This window comes from Xenopus laevis, chromosome 7L, assembly GCF_017654675.1.
Source record: "Xenopus laevis strain J_2021 chromosome 7L, Xenopus_laevis_v10.1, whole genome shotgun sequence".
Taxonomy (NCBI): domain Eukaryota; kingdom Metazoa; phylum Chordata; class Amphibia; order Anura; family Pipidae; genus Xenopus; species Xenopus laevis.
In genome coordinates this window covers 93,553,693-93,570,485 of record NC_054383.1, presented here as the reverse complement: position 1 = coordinate 93,570,485, position 16,793 = coordinate 93,553,693, and the positions used below count along the sequence as shown (strand labels likewise).

The following is a 16,793-nucleotide window of genomic DNA, read 5'->3' as shown; positions in this document are numbered from 1 at the left end:
GCAATCTTTAGGGAAACCCAGTGTGAATTTCCTAACTAAAGCAAGGTTTTTGGGAGTCGTTTCCCTCACTTTCCACAAACAGGCCTTTATAACAGAAAAATAACTTTGGCAGCTTTTAGGCGCCAAAGTTGTTCTTCTTTACAAAAAAACATTCAGGTAAAATTATGGATAAGGCAGAGATTTTTTGGCCCAAAACCCTGCATTAGTTAGGAAACTCACACTGGGTTTGCCTAAAGTTAGCTTGAGCCAGAAAACTACAGATGGCTTTCCCATAATTCGGAGCTTTCTGGATAATGGGTTTTTTGGATAAGGGATATCATACATGTACACAGCACTCATGCCTTTTTTTCTGCTGTCATGGGCGGTAGGTAAACACAGAGCATCAGTCTGCAGTGTCTAAACTGAAAAATATCTGTTCCAATGAAGACAATTTAACGTTTACTACTGTATATCAAAAGAAAAAAAAACCATAGAATTAATAAACCTAAGTCTAGCACTTTTTCAACCTCACTGGAAAACAATCATGTAAGGGTAATAAATAGGGTAATAAATAGGCAGAGTAGTTATTTAAACGCTGCTGGACTGCCAATAGATCTACATATAAGGATTTAAATATCATGTTACACAAAAGATGAGTTCAGCCTCACATGATTGGCTGCAATTTTCAAAGAATATATAATCTTAACATAATTGAAATTAGATTTTTATTGGGGGGTATTGTTTTAGAAGACTGGTTATCTGGTGAGCTGACTTCTCAATACAGTTCTGTGAAGTTATTTCAGATTTATATTTTAGAAAGAGATTCTACCCATATTACTATTAACCCTGTCTCTATTCCTTATCATTTGCAGACACACATACAGTACACATACGCATTAGGATCAGTCTCCTAAATGCCAGTTTATTGGGCTATAGGCAGAAATGAGTGTATCCATGAGAACTAAAGGCAGGCATGGGGATAACATATACATGGTGCTGATTAAAATCGAACACAGGAACCCAGTGCTGCAGGGAATCCTGGTAAATTGAAATATATCACCTTTATATGGCACCTTTCTTAGGTAACCTGTTCTATCATTGTATCTATCATGTAAAGAAATGTAAAGGCATAAGATAATGTCACAGATGTTTGTGTTTTTTGGCACTAAATAAGTGTAGATCACTTTACAAAGAGAGGAAGACTATCAATACCCAGGGGTTAAATAAATACAGTTTTCTTTAAAAGTGCCACTAATTCATAACACTACTGAAGAGAGGCTCTTGCCCTGAAAACCTCACAATATTATACAAAATCAACATCTGTGCATTCCAAAAGGCTTCAGCTGAGTTTATGAATGTTTCCCCCTTTCCAATACAATCCGGTCTTATGGTTCTGCTATATGAAGTCTCCCAAAGGGAACACATAATTATCCTCCAGTCAATCACATAGAAACAGAGAGGCTGTAATACTCGCATTTCAATAAGGGGCTTCTAAGCCATAAAGCTAACTTGCTCCTCCTTCCTGAATTCTCTCCATCTCCTATTGAACTGGAAGATTTGCAATGTTTTCTTGCTAGGTCTTCTCTCATTGCCATTCCTGCTCTGGGGAGAACACCAGCCTAGAAAGGATCCGAGGAATCAACACATTGTAAGTTTTACAGGAATTTTTGTCATTTTCATTAGATTTTTTTCTTTAACATTTTCTTTATCTCACCAACTGCATGTGATTATAATATGTTATAAATGATTAATTTTTGCAGGGTTTTTTGCTCACAAAATGCAGTGCTAGTGTAAAGTAATTTCTCATTGGCAGCAGAAGTCACAGTGATATTGCACTGAATTAGTTTAAAAAAAAAAAAAAATATTTTCCATTTTTTTTCCATATATGAACATATCTAAAAGATGATCTTTCTTGAGTGGTGTTTTCACCTCCTCAAGTAATATTATAGTAATCACTATCACTACTGTAGCATGGGTGGGGCGCTAAGTTATTACTGTAATGACTGTATACTGTAAATATAAAATATAAAATATAATAAATATGACTGTAGATATATTTTCTTACTTCTGCTTCTAATGTTGACTTTGCTCAAACTTTGCTGCATGTTAAATTCCTGCCCATTAATTCCTTACAGAGCCTCTCTGTGTGTTTACATGTTTCTAGAGCGTAGACCCCCATTCCCTTTTAGATGTGCCATGTACACTGCATAATGGTGTCCATCCAAAAACATCATAGCCAAGCTTACACGTTAAGGTGAGGGGGGGATCACTTTTTTTCTATTTTTAGCAGATGTTATACTGATTAATTCAATTACCTAGCAACGCTTCATAAAATATGACTACAGCTTGTAGAAGGAAGCAATACATTTTAAAAACACAGTGTTTTGGAGGTAATTTTAAGCTGACAGACAGGTATAATAGCACAGAGGGCTTTTTTTTTCCTTCTTTCAGATGTTGGCATCTGTTTCTCTTGCTGTTGTTTTGACAAAGGCAGCTGGTAATTGCTTAAAAGTCTGAACAATATAAGTCACATACACACAGGCAGATCAGAATACTACTTGTTATACTTTTCAAGATATCCCAATTAATTTGATGCTACGCCAGTGGGGTGACATATTTGGCTCCCTGTTAGGGAAAGAGAAATGTCACTAGACACCGAACGTCTACAGATCTCAGCCATTGCTCAAAACACTCAAATCTTTAGAATACAAGCTCTGGGTAGCCTTATTTATAGCTTATTGGAATGGGACCAGTCACACACCTATATAAATATAGTCGCTGTTATGTTTGATCTTCTGTTCTGTAACTGAATGCTTCTGCCCTGTAAATGCTTCTTTCTTGGTGTGTTCCAGGGGGCGTGGCTTGCACTATCATTGCTCACCATCAGGTAGGTAGATTTTGTCTGCCTGAATGTACCCTCCTACAACTCTATGACATTACAACTGTCACCGGTTCAAGAAAAATGATGGGTTTAAAAACTAAGTCCAGTAAACAATGTGCCGCCAAATGTATGCTTTTCTCTTTTGTGTGCTTGAAACCTTTGTGTAAAAGGACAATATGTTTAAATTATCAGCCCTGCTGACTTCAGTTGGAAACATAATAATAGTTTCATCTTCTGTTGTTGTTGGATTTTGATAAATGTCATAAACATGTGATGTAATGAATCTTAATCCGTGTAAACGTGACCTCCATTAAGTTCATTTTAAAGTATAAACCCATAAACCTGCATAAAGAAAAGCTGAGACCAAGAAAATTCCGAACTATATTACAGGCAATTGTATGGACCAATTGTGTGAACAAGAGATTGCTGATCCCAAGCACATCTGTAAGACATATATTTCTACCATTTCAACAAAGTTACTGTATAAATTGCCTTTTTCTTAAAACCATTGGACATATGCTAACAAGGTATATTCTGACTGGCACACTTGAACATAACTGAGACTGCTGAATATGCTTACCTTAGGAATGTGCCTAGGTCAAAGGTTAAACATAGACATACTGTATTTAAACTTGTACATAGGACTCCTATGAAGGAACACAAAGCCCTGCTAAATATTTAACTCTTACACATGATTGACCCATCATGCTAGAACCTTTAATTCACCTAAACTATTATGAGAAATTAACATTTGGATCATGTTTTAAACATCATGGATTAAACATTTCAATCTAATTTACCCCCACTTTCTCATCCCTCCATATATTATCTGTATATAAACATCCCTTTAGTAGTGTCAGTGCCCAGGAAGTAGACACCTGCCTTAAAGGGATACTGTCATGGGAAAAACAATTCAAAATGAATCAGTTAATAGTGCTGCTCCAGCAGAATTCTGCAAAGAAATCTATTTCTCAAAAGATCAAACAGATTTTTTTATATTCAATTTTGAAATCTGACATGGGGCTAGACATATTTTCAATTTCCCAGCTGCCCCAAGTCATGTGACTTGTGCTCTGATAAAATTCAATCACTCTTTACTGCTGTACTGCAAGTTGGAGTGATATCGCCCCCCTCCCTTTCCCCCCCCAGCAGCCAAACAAAAGAACAATGGGAAGGTAACCAGATAACAGCTCCCTAACACAAGATAACAGCTGCCTGGTAGATCTAAGAACAACACTCAATAGTAAAAACCCATGTCCCACTGAGACACATTCAGTTACATTGAGAAGGAAAAACAACAGCCTGCCAGAAAGTATTTATCTCGTAAAGTGCAGTGCAGGCACAAGTCACATGACTGGGGGCAGCAAGCCCGGGATGATATCTGATTGGTTCTTAGTTCCACATCAGACAAATTGTATTAAAATCAATTTAGTCCATGAAGTATAAGTGTTGTAATGTTTTGTTAAAGCAGAAGAGCACAATCTATGCAACCCCTCAATGTTGTTGAGCTACAACTCCCAAAAACCTTCATCTGCAGGTGAGATGTTAAGACTTGTAGATAGATTGTCTTTCCCTTTGTTAAGGTCTTTAACTACTACTGAGGCAGCCATATTTTTTACAAAGGCCTAATTTGTGCAAAAGAACTTTTTTTATTAAGTACATTACACAAAAAGGACATCACATATAAATGATCCAGCTAGGGTCCCCACCTTGCCATATTTTACCAGCATAGGCTGTAAAACCAATGGCATGGCTGGGGCCAGTATAAAAAATTCACCAGTAATGTAGTTGCAGGGAAATTTGTAATACCCTTAAGTTTAGCCTCACTGAATCCCCCAATCTACCCCAGATTGACAAAAAAGTACCTTTTTCCTTATCTATTACGTGCAGGAGCCGTCTAAGATGTCATAGCTCCTTGTGTCATTGTCCCACCTCTTCTACATTATAGGCCACTCTCTTTTGCCCCTGCCTGCCAGCATATTAATTCATTTTATTAAAGCCATGGTGGACTTTTGGCAGACAGCAGTAACCTCTGGAACAATTTCCCATTGATCTGTTGGCTTGTTGAATATGGATGCAGGGATGGATAAGGGGGAAAGAGATTCCATCCCGCCTGATGTATACAATGGGGAAGTCACAGTGGGAGGAGGTCTCACCAAAATTTTCCGTGGAGGGTGGGGAGGTTAATTACACCCTTGCAGATAATTTAGAACCAAGATTTACAAAGAAAAACCACCTGAAAGGCACCAGTAATGATGCCAGAGTCCAGTGCAAAATAGAATTTGTTGGACTTCAAAAGCAGAACAGTTAATGCACCTATCTTATAACTGTTTTTGATCTATAATGCAAAGATTCCCCAAGTGTTTTTGACTGTTGGTGAATGCTGGGAATAGTGCTAAGCCTACTATAACTGCTGTCCCAGAGTGACGGTCCCTTCCCAGAGGCTTTTTTCTGCACTGTGCTGCTATGGATGTTCCTGCGGGGCCCACACCAATATAAGTAGAGTGATACAGTTTCAGTATCAGTAGATTTTTCCCACAATGCAGCATTATTTCCTGGGCTATAAGACGCTGCACGCCAAGTTGCGTCAATGACAAATGCAAATAATGCTATGGGGGGGAAATGGAATAAAACTCACAAAGAGAACACATTTTCGCAGAAATAAGAATACAAATGTGCATGTCTCAATGTAATATCCTTAATTAGACTTTTATTGCATTGCAAATCTTTATCCAGCATTGAGCACTTGCTTGAAGGTGGAGTAAACTTCTGGAGCAAACATAACAACTTTTTATTTAAGAAGTTTTATTACACACACTGCCCATTATCGCAAACTATAAAATTCGCAATCAATATCCTACTGTCACGCGAGGGGCAAAGGGTTTGCAAAATGTTTGTAAAATTGTTCACAATGCAAATGAAAATGTATGCTTATTAGCATGAGGGTTGTGTGAACTGCACACAAGTTGCAGAAAACATTTTCAGAGTGGGAATGGTGTCATTTCCAGGGTGTCACTGCATCAGGGTCGGACTGGGCCAGTGGGACCCCGGGAAAAAACCCGGTGGATCCCAACACACATAGGCCCCTGCCGGCCCAGACCTGCTCCTCTGGCTGACCAGATGTTCACGTAATGCAGCGTCTTGAGCTTTTGCGCGCAGTGCTGCATCATACGTGCATGCGCACGCACCAGGAGGGCCCTTCATTTTGCAGCCCTGCTGGGCCCCCAAGGCTCCAGTCCGACCCTGCTCTGCAATGACATGTAATTCACTTTAAACAAGTCAGTAGCAGCTATTAAAGGGGTGGGTAAACTTTCAGTTAACTTTTAGTATGTTATCAAATGGCCAAATTTTTGTTACTTTTCAGTTGTTAAATGCTTTTTAGTATGGCTAAGAAATAGTAAAGGTCAAATTTATTCGGCAGGCATAGATTCACAGCGAAGCCTTGGAGACAGAAAGGTCGTACTGTTGGGCTCATTTACAAACAGAAGTGCCAAAAATGTAGGCTGTTGATGCAGTTACTTGCCCCTAATATACATTTTAGCATCTAATGGCAAATGCAAAGGCCCCACTTCAGCCTTCTCTGATGAATGTAGGCACAAGTGCAAAGTACATCACTCAACTATGATGAATATCTCTAAGCTGAGACAACCCTTCAGGCAACATTTTGCTAGTAACAGTCATTTATCACAAAGTTTCCAGTGTCCATTGAGTGCCTGTAGCGAATACAACTCATCAAACTGATAATTATTAGATGGCACTTTGATACTGCACCCTGAAAACCTATTACAGTGAGCATCCCTGTCATGTCCACAGACTTCCTGGGTACCAAATTCTGGAACCTCTACTGTCCAGCCAGGATATGGTCATAAGGGTGTCTTTGTTGGCTTTACAGACCCAACCTAAGAGAAGCAAGGGAAAATTCTAAAATAGGAATATCTTTATTTATGTATCTCTTGATATATCATCACACAAATACTGATGGAGGATGTTTTACCGGATCATTAAAGGAAGGAAATGAATGGAAATTGTGCAGCATTCCAAAACACAAAATGCTGTAAATTCTAACGTCTTCGTCATACCAGTCAGTTGAACTGAAGAAGCTGCTCGGATGAGTAGTGAAACGTCTTCAATGATTACTCAGAAAGTCCAGTTGTTACCTATACTAGATATACCATGACCTGGATGAATGAAAATCTTCATAGTCATACTAACGTCTACATGTTTTCTTGGTTCACACGTACAGTCATTAACAGCCATTTCTTTGTTTCTTGTTTTTTTAAGTAAATTCCCATAATGTTGCTTACTGTACCTATGTCTTTATTCTTGTCAGTTCTACAAAACTTGCCTTAATTGCATGTCTACAATAGCAATTAAAATAGCTAAGATTAGACAAAGAGAACATTACAGCTGACAAGATGGTTGCGTGTCTCTCTCATTCTTCCTCCCACCCAATTTGCTGTTCACCCATATTTTAACATTTCATTTAGCAAGAAATAATTGTAGCAGGGGTCCATGCTTGGATGGAGAAGAAGAACGTATCCATTCTGTCTGCAATTACAGTACTTAACTCTATTTGTTCAGTAGGAGGTCCCTGGCACCCCACATACTTAACGGATTGTGAACAGTTCTCACGAAAATCATTCTGCAATTATGGCTACTTTGTTCCTTTGAACACCACAGGGCCACTGAGAGTGACCAGAAGTTCTTCATATACAGCTCAGGATTTTTCGTCCACGTTCTCTTTTGTAAAACCAACCTATCATTATCTGATTTGAAAATCATGTGAGAAGTAGTAGTATAAGCGCTAATTCAATATCACTTCTTGGTTGCTACACATCCCTCTTTTAATTCAATCTAGAAAAAAATCCTATGGTTATTCTTGCATGTTATTAAAACAGAAACACAAAATATAAACTTAGAGGGGTTGTAAATTGTTTAAAGGCAGCCAGGTAATAGTCAGAAATTGTACTCTAGGATTGCAATCCAAATCCTGATAATAATAGCAAACCGAATCCAGGATTTGGTGCAACCCTACTATTATCATAATAATGAAATGGGATTTGTTTTACATGAGAAGCATGTAATCAGGGCTGCCATCAGGGGGATACAGGGGGGAGAGTTGTAGGGGGCCCCGAGGATAAGGGGGGCCTGCCACACCGCACTTACTTGATTAGCCGGCCCCCTGCTTTCTGAGAGCTGCCAACTTAATGGGGGGCCCTGACCACAAATGTTTTTTTATTTTTTATAAACATGTGGGAACCCTATTCACCAATGTATTTTTTTTTTTTTTAACTGTGTGGTGGGGGGTGGATCTGTAGTTGGGGCTTGCGGTGGGACCAGGAAATTTTGTCGCATGAGGCCCTGCGACTTCTGATGGGGGCCCTGCATGTAATATAATGTTGTATATGTAAGTATAGGATAACTGTGTCTCTATATATTTAGCCACCTATTGCACTTGAATTGGGGACAATCTTGTTTGAGTCAAATGTGTTTTGCTCCCAGGAAACCCACTCTGACTGATGATCCTATTTGCCACATATACTGGGAGAGACACATTCACAAAAATAACCAATGTTTCCCATGTCTAGACATTCATTTGCCACTAATAATTGTAGGCTTTCTACTAGAATAGTATCTACTAATGCATTTCTGTTTCTAATTTAGTCTTTATTAGTTTAGTAGGGTATTATCTGGCTCATATTTTGAGTTTTGTCCATACACTGCATCCATAATCCACATGCAACATAGACATATATTTACTAAAACCAAAAGTCTAAAAGCAGTTATACTCTATTTTGATACACTTTGTAATTCACCTATTTCTGTTTATCTTGCAGAAAACGATGGAAAAATCCCTTCTGTTTCTTTTTGCGGTTACCCTGTTGTCTGTAGGATGCACAGGTTTGTATAAAAAGTTCAAGGAACAGCTAAAGAATGCTTAATATAGATAACAGTAGTCCAAACTGTGTCTCTTACTAAAAGAAATGCCTAATATTCATTGATTAAATTAATTAAACTTATTTTAGCCATTCCATTTGACATTGTTAGAGGAAACAGTATGTATGTCCAAGACTACTTTTATAAACTCTATATAAAATTAGGTATATTTGCCAGAGAATTATGATCACAGTTTCTTCAAGACTAAGGGAGTGGAACAGTGTCTCCCTGAAATTGTGAATTTTATCACAAGCTTGTCTGTGACTCAATAAAATTGGCCAAACACCTTAAATGCATATGAGAGCCGTTCCTGTCATTACTCAAGGAATGGTTACATGGTGTTACTTAGTCAGATATCCAGGGAACACATGAACCACTAAAAATTAGAGATCGCCTGACCAGAAATACTGCAGCTCTTACTGTAACAGTAAGTGTGGAAGCAAAAGACAAAACTTTGTCTGTCCTTAGTTCTTAAAATGGCACTTTTCTATTTAGGATTACCCAATGGCACATACTACTAAAAAAGTATTTTTATGATGATGGTTTAATTATATGATGCCGGGTTTACATATGAACTGTTTTATGCAATATATTTTTATAGAGACCTACATTGTTCGGGGGTATAGTTTTCTTTTAAATATGAAAAATTTGCATAGGGCACCTACAACGTGTAAGGGTTTGTAGCAAATAGCAGTAGAGCAAAGAGTAGAAAGTAACCTGCACAACATTTAACACTATTTATTAAAATGTAAATAAATCACGTAAAATCTAAATAAATTCATTAGTTCCCTAAATCTAAAAAAAACAGTATTAATTGCTTTTTTCACCCACCTACCTATATATGCCTGTTTATATATTTCATATCTCCAAAGTATAATACTGTCTACATATATAATACATGGCTATTTCTTTTTAGAAAGAATGTTTCTGGCCCCAGGGCCTTCTGTTGCTTTTTGATCAGGAGATTGGAGACTGGCTGTGAGGTTGCTAGGCAGAAAGCAAATATCCTTGGTTACCTAGAGACGTCAGACTGAGACAATACTGGCTAAATCAATACAGCTGATATTTGAGCTTAATGTCATTTAGTGGTGTTATAGATCTGAATGCACCATAAATGAACACACTGTATCCTAATGCCCAGACCGCAATAAAGAATACCTTTAACTGGCTTTTCTATTTGCTCATCTTCTGTTCAGAAACAAGATTTGGATGTTGATTAGAGAATTAGAATATATCTTGTCTTTAATTTGTAAGTGAAGAAATGATTAATTATAGACTTTTCAAAGCAAACTTAAAGCAGTTTGTTTTAATAAACCCTTGATGATAGAAATGGCAGCTGTAGAGGGATGTGATCCGGCTTCTAGATTGTCCTCTCTACTTGACCTTAATGAATAATCAGCTGTATGTAACTGTACATCTATGGTACATTGTACTATATTTACTATTTTATTATCCATTTAACAAAACTTGCATTATTCATGTGATAGAGGCTGGATACAGGCCAACAATCCCGGCCTAGATCCTCAGCCAAGAATGCTGCCGCCTACTGTGAAAATAACCCTGGCATATAGAAACTGCTGGCAGATAGCCACTTATTGCTTGTTTATAATCGTGGTAAGGAAAGGACCTCTGTGATGTTAAAAAAAATATATACATGCTTTTACATATTTTTATTTTCAAGCCAGCTTTTCCAGGTTCCAATTAAAAACATAATAATCACATTGACAGTTAAAGCAAGCAACACCGGGATGAAGGTAATGCATAGAATTTACATATATGCTAAACAGGCTAAAACTGATCTAAAAAGGGTTTAATTTTCGGATAAAAAAATTTTCATATTAAAGACTGATACTAATTAGTATTGATAAGTTTCTTTAGCCTTTTATAGACTCTCCACTGGTACTGGTATAAGAATGCATATCATTACAGCACTCCTCTCAATTTTAACCTTTATGGTAGACATAGACTAAACTAATTTTCGTAAGATATATGGTGCGTGTATTGTGGGAAAAGAGCCGATCAATATCGGCAGAAGACTTGAATATTGGTTGGCTCATCGAAAGGGCTGGACAGAAAATTTTGATCGGTTGCCTTTAAAGGCACCAAAACATCGGCCATTGTTAGTGCTAAATCGTCACATGCAGGTAGATTCTACCTGTATATCTGACAGATCTTTATTGGAAAGATCTTTTCCAAGAAAGAGTAATTGTTACATCTATGGCCACCTGTAGGGGCAAATTCACTAACCTCCAAAAATTCGCCAGCGACGGCTTCACTCACAGCACAACACTTCACCAGGCGTAGATTCACCAGGACAATGCTAATTCACTAAAATCCGAAGTTGCGTCCAGGGCGCCGAAGTTGCGTCCAGGGCGCCGAAGTTGCGCTAGCGTTACTGCGCCAAAATGAAGTGAAGTTGTGCTAGCGTTGCCTAATTTGCTTACGGCGGGAAGTTAAAGTTCAATGGACCTATATATGTTGCAGCAAAAACATTACACTACACAAGCCCGGGAAACCTTAATAAAATAAAGTTGTTATATTGCCCTACACATGAGCCCAGTGTATAATTTATGTGCCATATGTTAGGAAATGTAGGGGGGAAGCCGGTTACCTCAAAAAAAAATTTCGCTCTTTTTCAGCCTATCACCCTGAAAAAAGGAAAAAACGCTAGCGTTTTTTGGGACTTGGAAAAATTTTCTAAAAATTTTTTAGGAACTCCTATCTATTCTATTGCACTTCGCCTGGTCTGAGGTGGCGAAGGCAAGTCTGGCGCAAGAGGTAACGTTCAGTAAAATCCGTATCTTAGTGAATTTTCGTAGTCATGTACATTCGCCAGAGCGCAAATTCGCCAGGCGTTAGTGAGCGAAGTACCATTAGAGTCTATCTCCTTCGCTAGCGAAGTTACGCCAGCGACCATTAGTAAATCCGCAAAGTTTTGAAATGACGTCACGCTGGTGAATTTTTGCCAGTGTTAGTCACTTCGTCCTTTAGTAAATTTGCCCCTTAGACTTCATATTTTGATACATGAATATTCTAATGCACAATACAAAGGGGCACATTTACTTAGCTCGAGTGAAGGAATTGAATAAAAAATACTTTGATTTATTTTTTTTCGAAGTATTTTTTTGGCTACTTTGACCTTCGTTTACGACTTCGACTTCGAATCTAACGATTTGAACTAAAAATCGTTCGACTATTCGACCATTCGATAGTCAAAGTACTGTCTCTTTAAAAAACACTTTGACCACCTACTTCGCCACCTAAAACCTACCAAGCATCAATGTTAGCCTATGGGGACCTTCCCCATAGGCTAACATTGATGCTTGGTAGGTTTTAGTAGATGTTTTATGAATATATAATACCAGGAAATTAGTGGAATTGTGCAATAAGTGGAGGCATATTAATTAACAGTCTAATGTAAGTGATTTTAGAGGTTTCTGAAACTACGAACAAACTCACTTCCTCCAAAACCACAAATGTCATGAAATGTGAATTATAAGATCTGAATAGTACTAACAGAAAATAACGCTGAACAATCCGAAATATTTTTTAATTCCTCTAAAACCTTCAAATAAAATTAGTTTTTTGGACAATTCCTAGCAAAAAAAATGAAAACTTCCAAAAGTCTGAATTGATTAAAAAAGATCCAATTGAATCAGCATAGCTCCCACAGGACCTCAAGTTTGCAGTAAGTTTGCACACGCTGCATCCAGCGTGTGCAAACTTTGCCTGAGTTACAGCAGCGTGATTTAGTGGATTACTTACTAAAACTCGAATTTATTTCATATATTTATTAAAGCAAGCTCGACCAATCTCCCATCCACGATTTTATCTTATCTACCAATAAAATAACTTGAAAAAGTAGGGCCGGTAAAAAACTCAATAAAACTGAGAGGAAACTCGAATCGTTCAAATTTTTCAGCTTTAATGCCCAAATTTTTTGATTTTTTGGGTTATCGGACAAAACCTAGCGCAGACCACAATATCTTCAAATTGTAAAAGGGTCACCTGCCATTGACTACTACATGACCTCAGCAGGTTTGAGATGGTGGATTTTTGGATTCTGACTTTTAGTAGCTTTGGTGAATAATATATCTCGAAAAATTTAAGGTTTTTTTTTTCCACAAAAGATTTGGGTTTTTGCCCAAAAAACCCCAACCAGAAAAAATCTTGGTTTAGATAAAAACCCACTTAATGTTGATGATGGGAGGGATGACAAATACACTGCTACGGTTGTTACTTCATATCTTTCAGAGATGTAAACTATAATAAGGAAGCAGTCCTGGGTAATTTTTAACCTAATTTCTCTTCCTATATAAATGGTAACAAAATGTCATCATGGATCAATATGACCCCATTTACATGGTATAAGTGATGTCTCTGATGATGTATGAAATCCATGTATGAAAATATTGTTTGAATGGTTAGTGATCAGTAATTAGTATCATACCTTATGTCTGAATGCCAGTTTGCAGTATGCATTACTAATTACACCTTTACCTTGGGCTTCATATGTGGACTACAATAAAAAGATAATATAACAACCGTGAATGTCTATATAACAAGACCCCTAAATAACCCCATTAAATAGGAACATAACATATATTTCACGGTAGCGCCATCATTCCCCTTCATATAGGAACAATGCAAACAATTAGATTGTGAGATACATGGCGGTGCAGAATGTCGAATTCACTTTCAGCTAAAGAGTGGGCAGGCTATTAGACCAACGCATTGATCTGAACCCGAGCCAAGGGTCATAGACTCCAATACTACAGAGAAACAGTATAGACTGAACCATGGCGGCTTTTCCAATAGCCCATTTTTATTGAAATTAAGAGACAGTGTTTAATATACAGTGCCTTGTAAAAAATATTCAGACTTTAGATTGTAAGCTCGTGGGGCAAAGATCTCCTTTCTTGTGTCTCTTTGACTTCGTAAGTGTACTTTGTATTTATTATTGTAATGATGCCTGTTTGTTCTATTAATTTTACTGTCAGCTGTATTTATGAGTAGAGCTATATAAACAAAATTTTTATACATACATATGGGGTTGGTGGACACCATTTTTGCTGCAGTGATTACCAAATATCAGCTTGTACATAGTAAGTGGACCTGCTCCTGAGACTACAGTTACATTTACATCCCCCAAATGTACAGACCATCATTTCCAAATCCACATACCGAAATTAATGAAATGCCAAACAAACTCTGACATTTTAATCAGGGGTGAAGATGATCCAGTGGGGTGTGTCTCGTTAGCAATTTCTACAGTATATAGGTCATCTTCCAAACTTTTAGGGGGCCAAAAAAATTAGTTTTCTGAGAGGCCCAGTTACATCCAGTTATGTCACTGCTACCCGGGCACTAATATGTACCAATATCTAGTATCTCTTGGATTGAAATAAACACTTCAAATCTTTCAAATGTGCTTGTTCTTACTTAGTCCACTGCAAAGATAGATTCTACACAACCTCCCAATTACTTATGTTTCTTAGAAGGATGTCATCTGGAATAAAGACCGGTGAAAGGGTTTGCCAATTTCACCCTGAGAAGCAATAGGGCATCTGACAGCTTCAATAGAGATACTTGTTGGCTTGGAATATTCTCTAGCAGTTCTTCAACTTAAGCTCAAAAGGTCTTTTATGTGCAGAGCTTGCATGAAAAGGTAACCAGAAGAATCATTCTCTGAACAGTAAGCTCCAACTGAGACGTAGAGAAAAGCCACTCTGTTTTACAACTCTTCCAAGCTTAGCCAAGGATTAGGAAAAAACAAGTGATCAAGTGAAAAAAAGAAAGGGGAAAGCAGGGGGTAGGAACTGTAGAAAACATTTCTTAATTTTTTTCCCCTAAATTCGTGTTTTGATGTAATTGAAAGGACACGTAGTCTAGAGACAACTGGGTCTTTCTTCACCATTTACAGCGCTGCTCTCAATTTTAACCTTTAGATCAAATTACATAATATAATTCAAGAACATTCTCATGCACAGTACAAAGAGTTTAACAGATGCCCTATTTGCTAGGAAATGCAGAAAAGAAAATCAGATTGTTTGTGAATATACAATACCAGGAAAGACAGTATATTGTCTATAGATAAGAAGGATTTCCACTCACTTTATTTTCTGTAAATGGTGTATAAAGTATATTGCCATTTGTCATTCTGCACAGAGTCTTAGCAATTGCTCTTTTGTGTTTATCCATATGAATGGGAGCAGACATACCGGTTACTCTAAAAAATGGATAATGTGGACTCTCCAATGTATAAGAATTGTAACCCCTGAACCGGCTAAACTGTAACTTGTCCTTTGCAACTTTATACTGCTTAAATTTGTAGTGTTGTGATTTCTGTGCTTGTCAGACTGTTGGGAGGCATTCTAATGCTTATTGATATTACCCACGACTGCTTGATCTGTATTTTTTTTTTGTTTTGCTTTTTTTTTATTGCTTTTTATTTCTGTATTTGACATGTTTGTTGAAAACAATAAAAATGATTTAAAAAAAAAAAAATGGATAATGACTCTAATGTGAAACACTGCCCTCTAAAGGTGCAATAATCCTGAAATTCATACACAATAATGATTGCATGGCTCTAGCAAGCAATATTTTTTTGTTTCACATGTTCCATTATTATTGTTATATATTTATAAACTATTATACGTTTGTTGCATTTTGATGGTTTTGTGGATATATGAGGATACTGATTTTGACACTTCTCATGTTTCTGTATTATGTTTTTTTTTAAGATGCAGGAGAAAGCAAAGGATCCATACACAAGGTATGCATATTTACAACAAAATACAGTTAAGGTTGTCATTTTAAGTTTGTCTTTTACCCATAGGTATAATTTGTAGGTCAGTGATAACTTACATGAAATGTTTTAATAATAATATATAATATAATATATATACTTATAGATAGATAGATAGATAGATAGATAGATAGATAGATAGATAGATAGATAGATAGATAGATATTTACCCATGAAAACAAGGGCTGGTTAAAAGCTTCTAGAAGGCATTCTTTTTTCTCCTGTAGAAAGAAAGGTCGATATGGAAGCACATAATACATGGGCTGCCATGTGAATAGATTTTGCTCAGGGTAACTCATTCTTATTCAGCACCAGAGGGAACAGCCATTTAAAATTTAGCCACGGTGATTAAATGACCAAGAAGATGAATGAAAGGAACACAACGGCTAGTGAAATATTGAATGAGGTGCTAAATCTAGTTAATGTGAAGAAGAAAGCATGGCTAAATAAAACTATGCTTAGCCTGAGCTAGTAAAAAACTGAATATGAGGTTTTTTCTTGAGATACCATATGAAAAGCAAGAGTTTAATATGTTCTGCACTGTGTTTATGAACTCTGTATTGTACAAGCATTTTTCCAGGAACACTTATAGGATCCATTATCCGGAAACCCATTATGCAGAAAGCTCCAAATTATGGGAAGGCCATCTCCCATAGACTGTGTTATAATCAAGTAATTCAATTTTTAAAAAATGATTTCCCTTTTTCTGTAGTAATGAAACAGTACCTTGTACTTCATTCCGACTAAGATATAATTAATTCTTGTTGGAGGCAAAACAATCCTGTTTGGTTTAATTAATGTTTAAATTATTTTTTAGTAAACTTAAGGTATGAAGATCCAAATTACGGAAATATCCCTTATCTGGACAACTTAGACAATTTTTTAGTAAACTTAAGGTATGAAGATCCAAATTACGGAAATATCCCTTATCTGGACAACTTTAGAGAATTCTATATAACAGATCCCCTACCTGTTAAAGCTGAATCGCCAGCTTTTTATGTAAACCAGCAAACATGCTGACTATCTTGAAGCAAATCTAAAGTTTACTATGATAAGAGCTGTATTAAAGGGGCAGTATATCCATTTTTTCAACATTAGTTCAATAAATAGAGCTTGTCCTGAACATTGCATTAAACATGACAAAAACAAGAATGTTCCACCTTCCTGGTTCTAACAAGCTGGTTAAAA

The 16,793-nt window shown here is 36.9% G+C and overlaps 1 protein-coding gene across 1 annotated transcript in view; it reads left to right on the top strand.

Moving 5' to 3' along the window:
- Positions 1-1,597: 1,597 nt before the first annotated feature.
- grik5-like.1.L (glutamate receptor KA2 L homeolog) overlaps positions 1,598-16,793 on the top strand; it is a gene marked incomplete at its 5' end in the record, with an annotated part of 28,771 nt that continues 13,575 nt past the window's right edge. Inside the window, 5 exon segments of the mRNA NM_001087617.1 lie at positions 1,598-1,601; positions 1,603-1,627; positions 2,832-2,866; positions 8,698-8,761; positions 15,541-15,572. Of these exon segments, the coding sequence (NP_001081086.2) occupies positions 1,598-1,601; positions 1,603-1,627; positions 2,832-2,866; positions 8,698-8,761; positions 15,541-15,572 (160 nt within the window).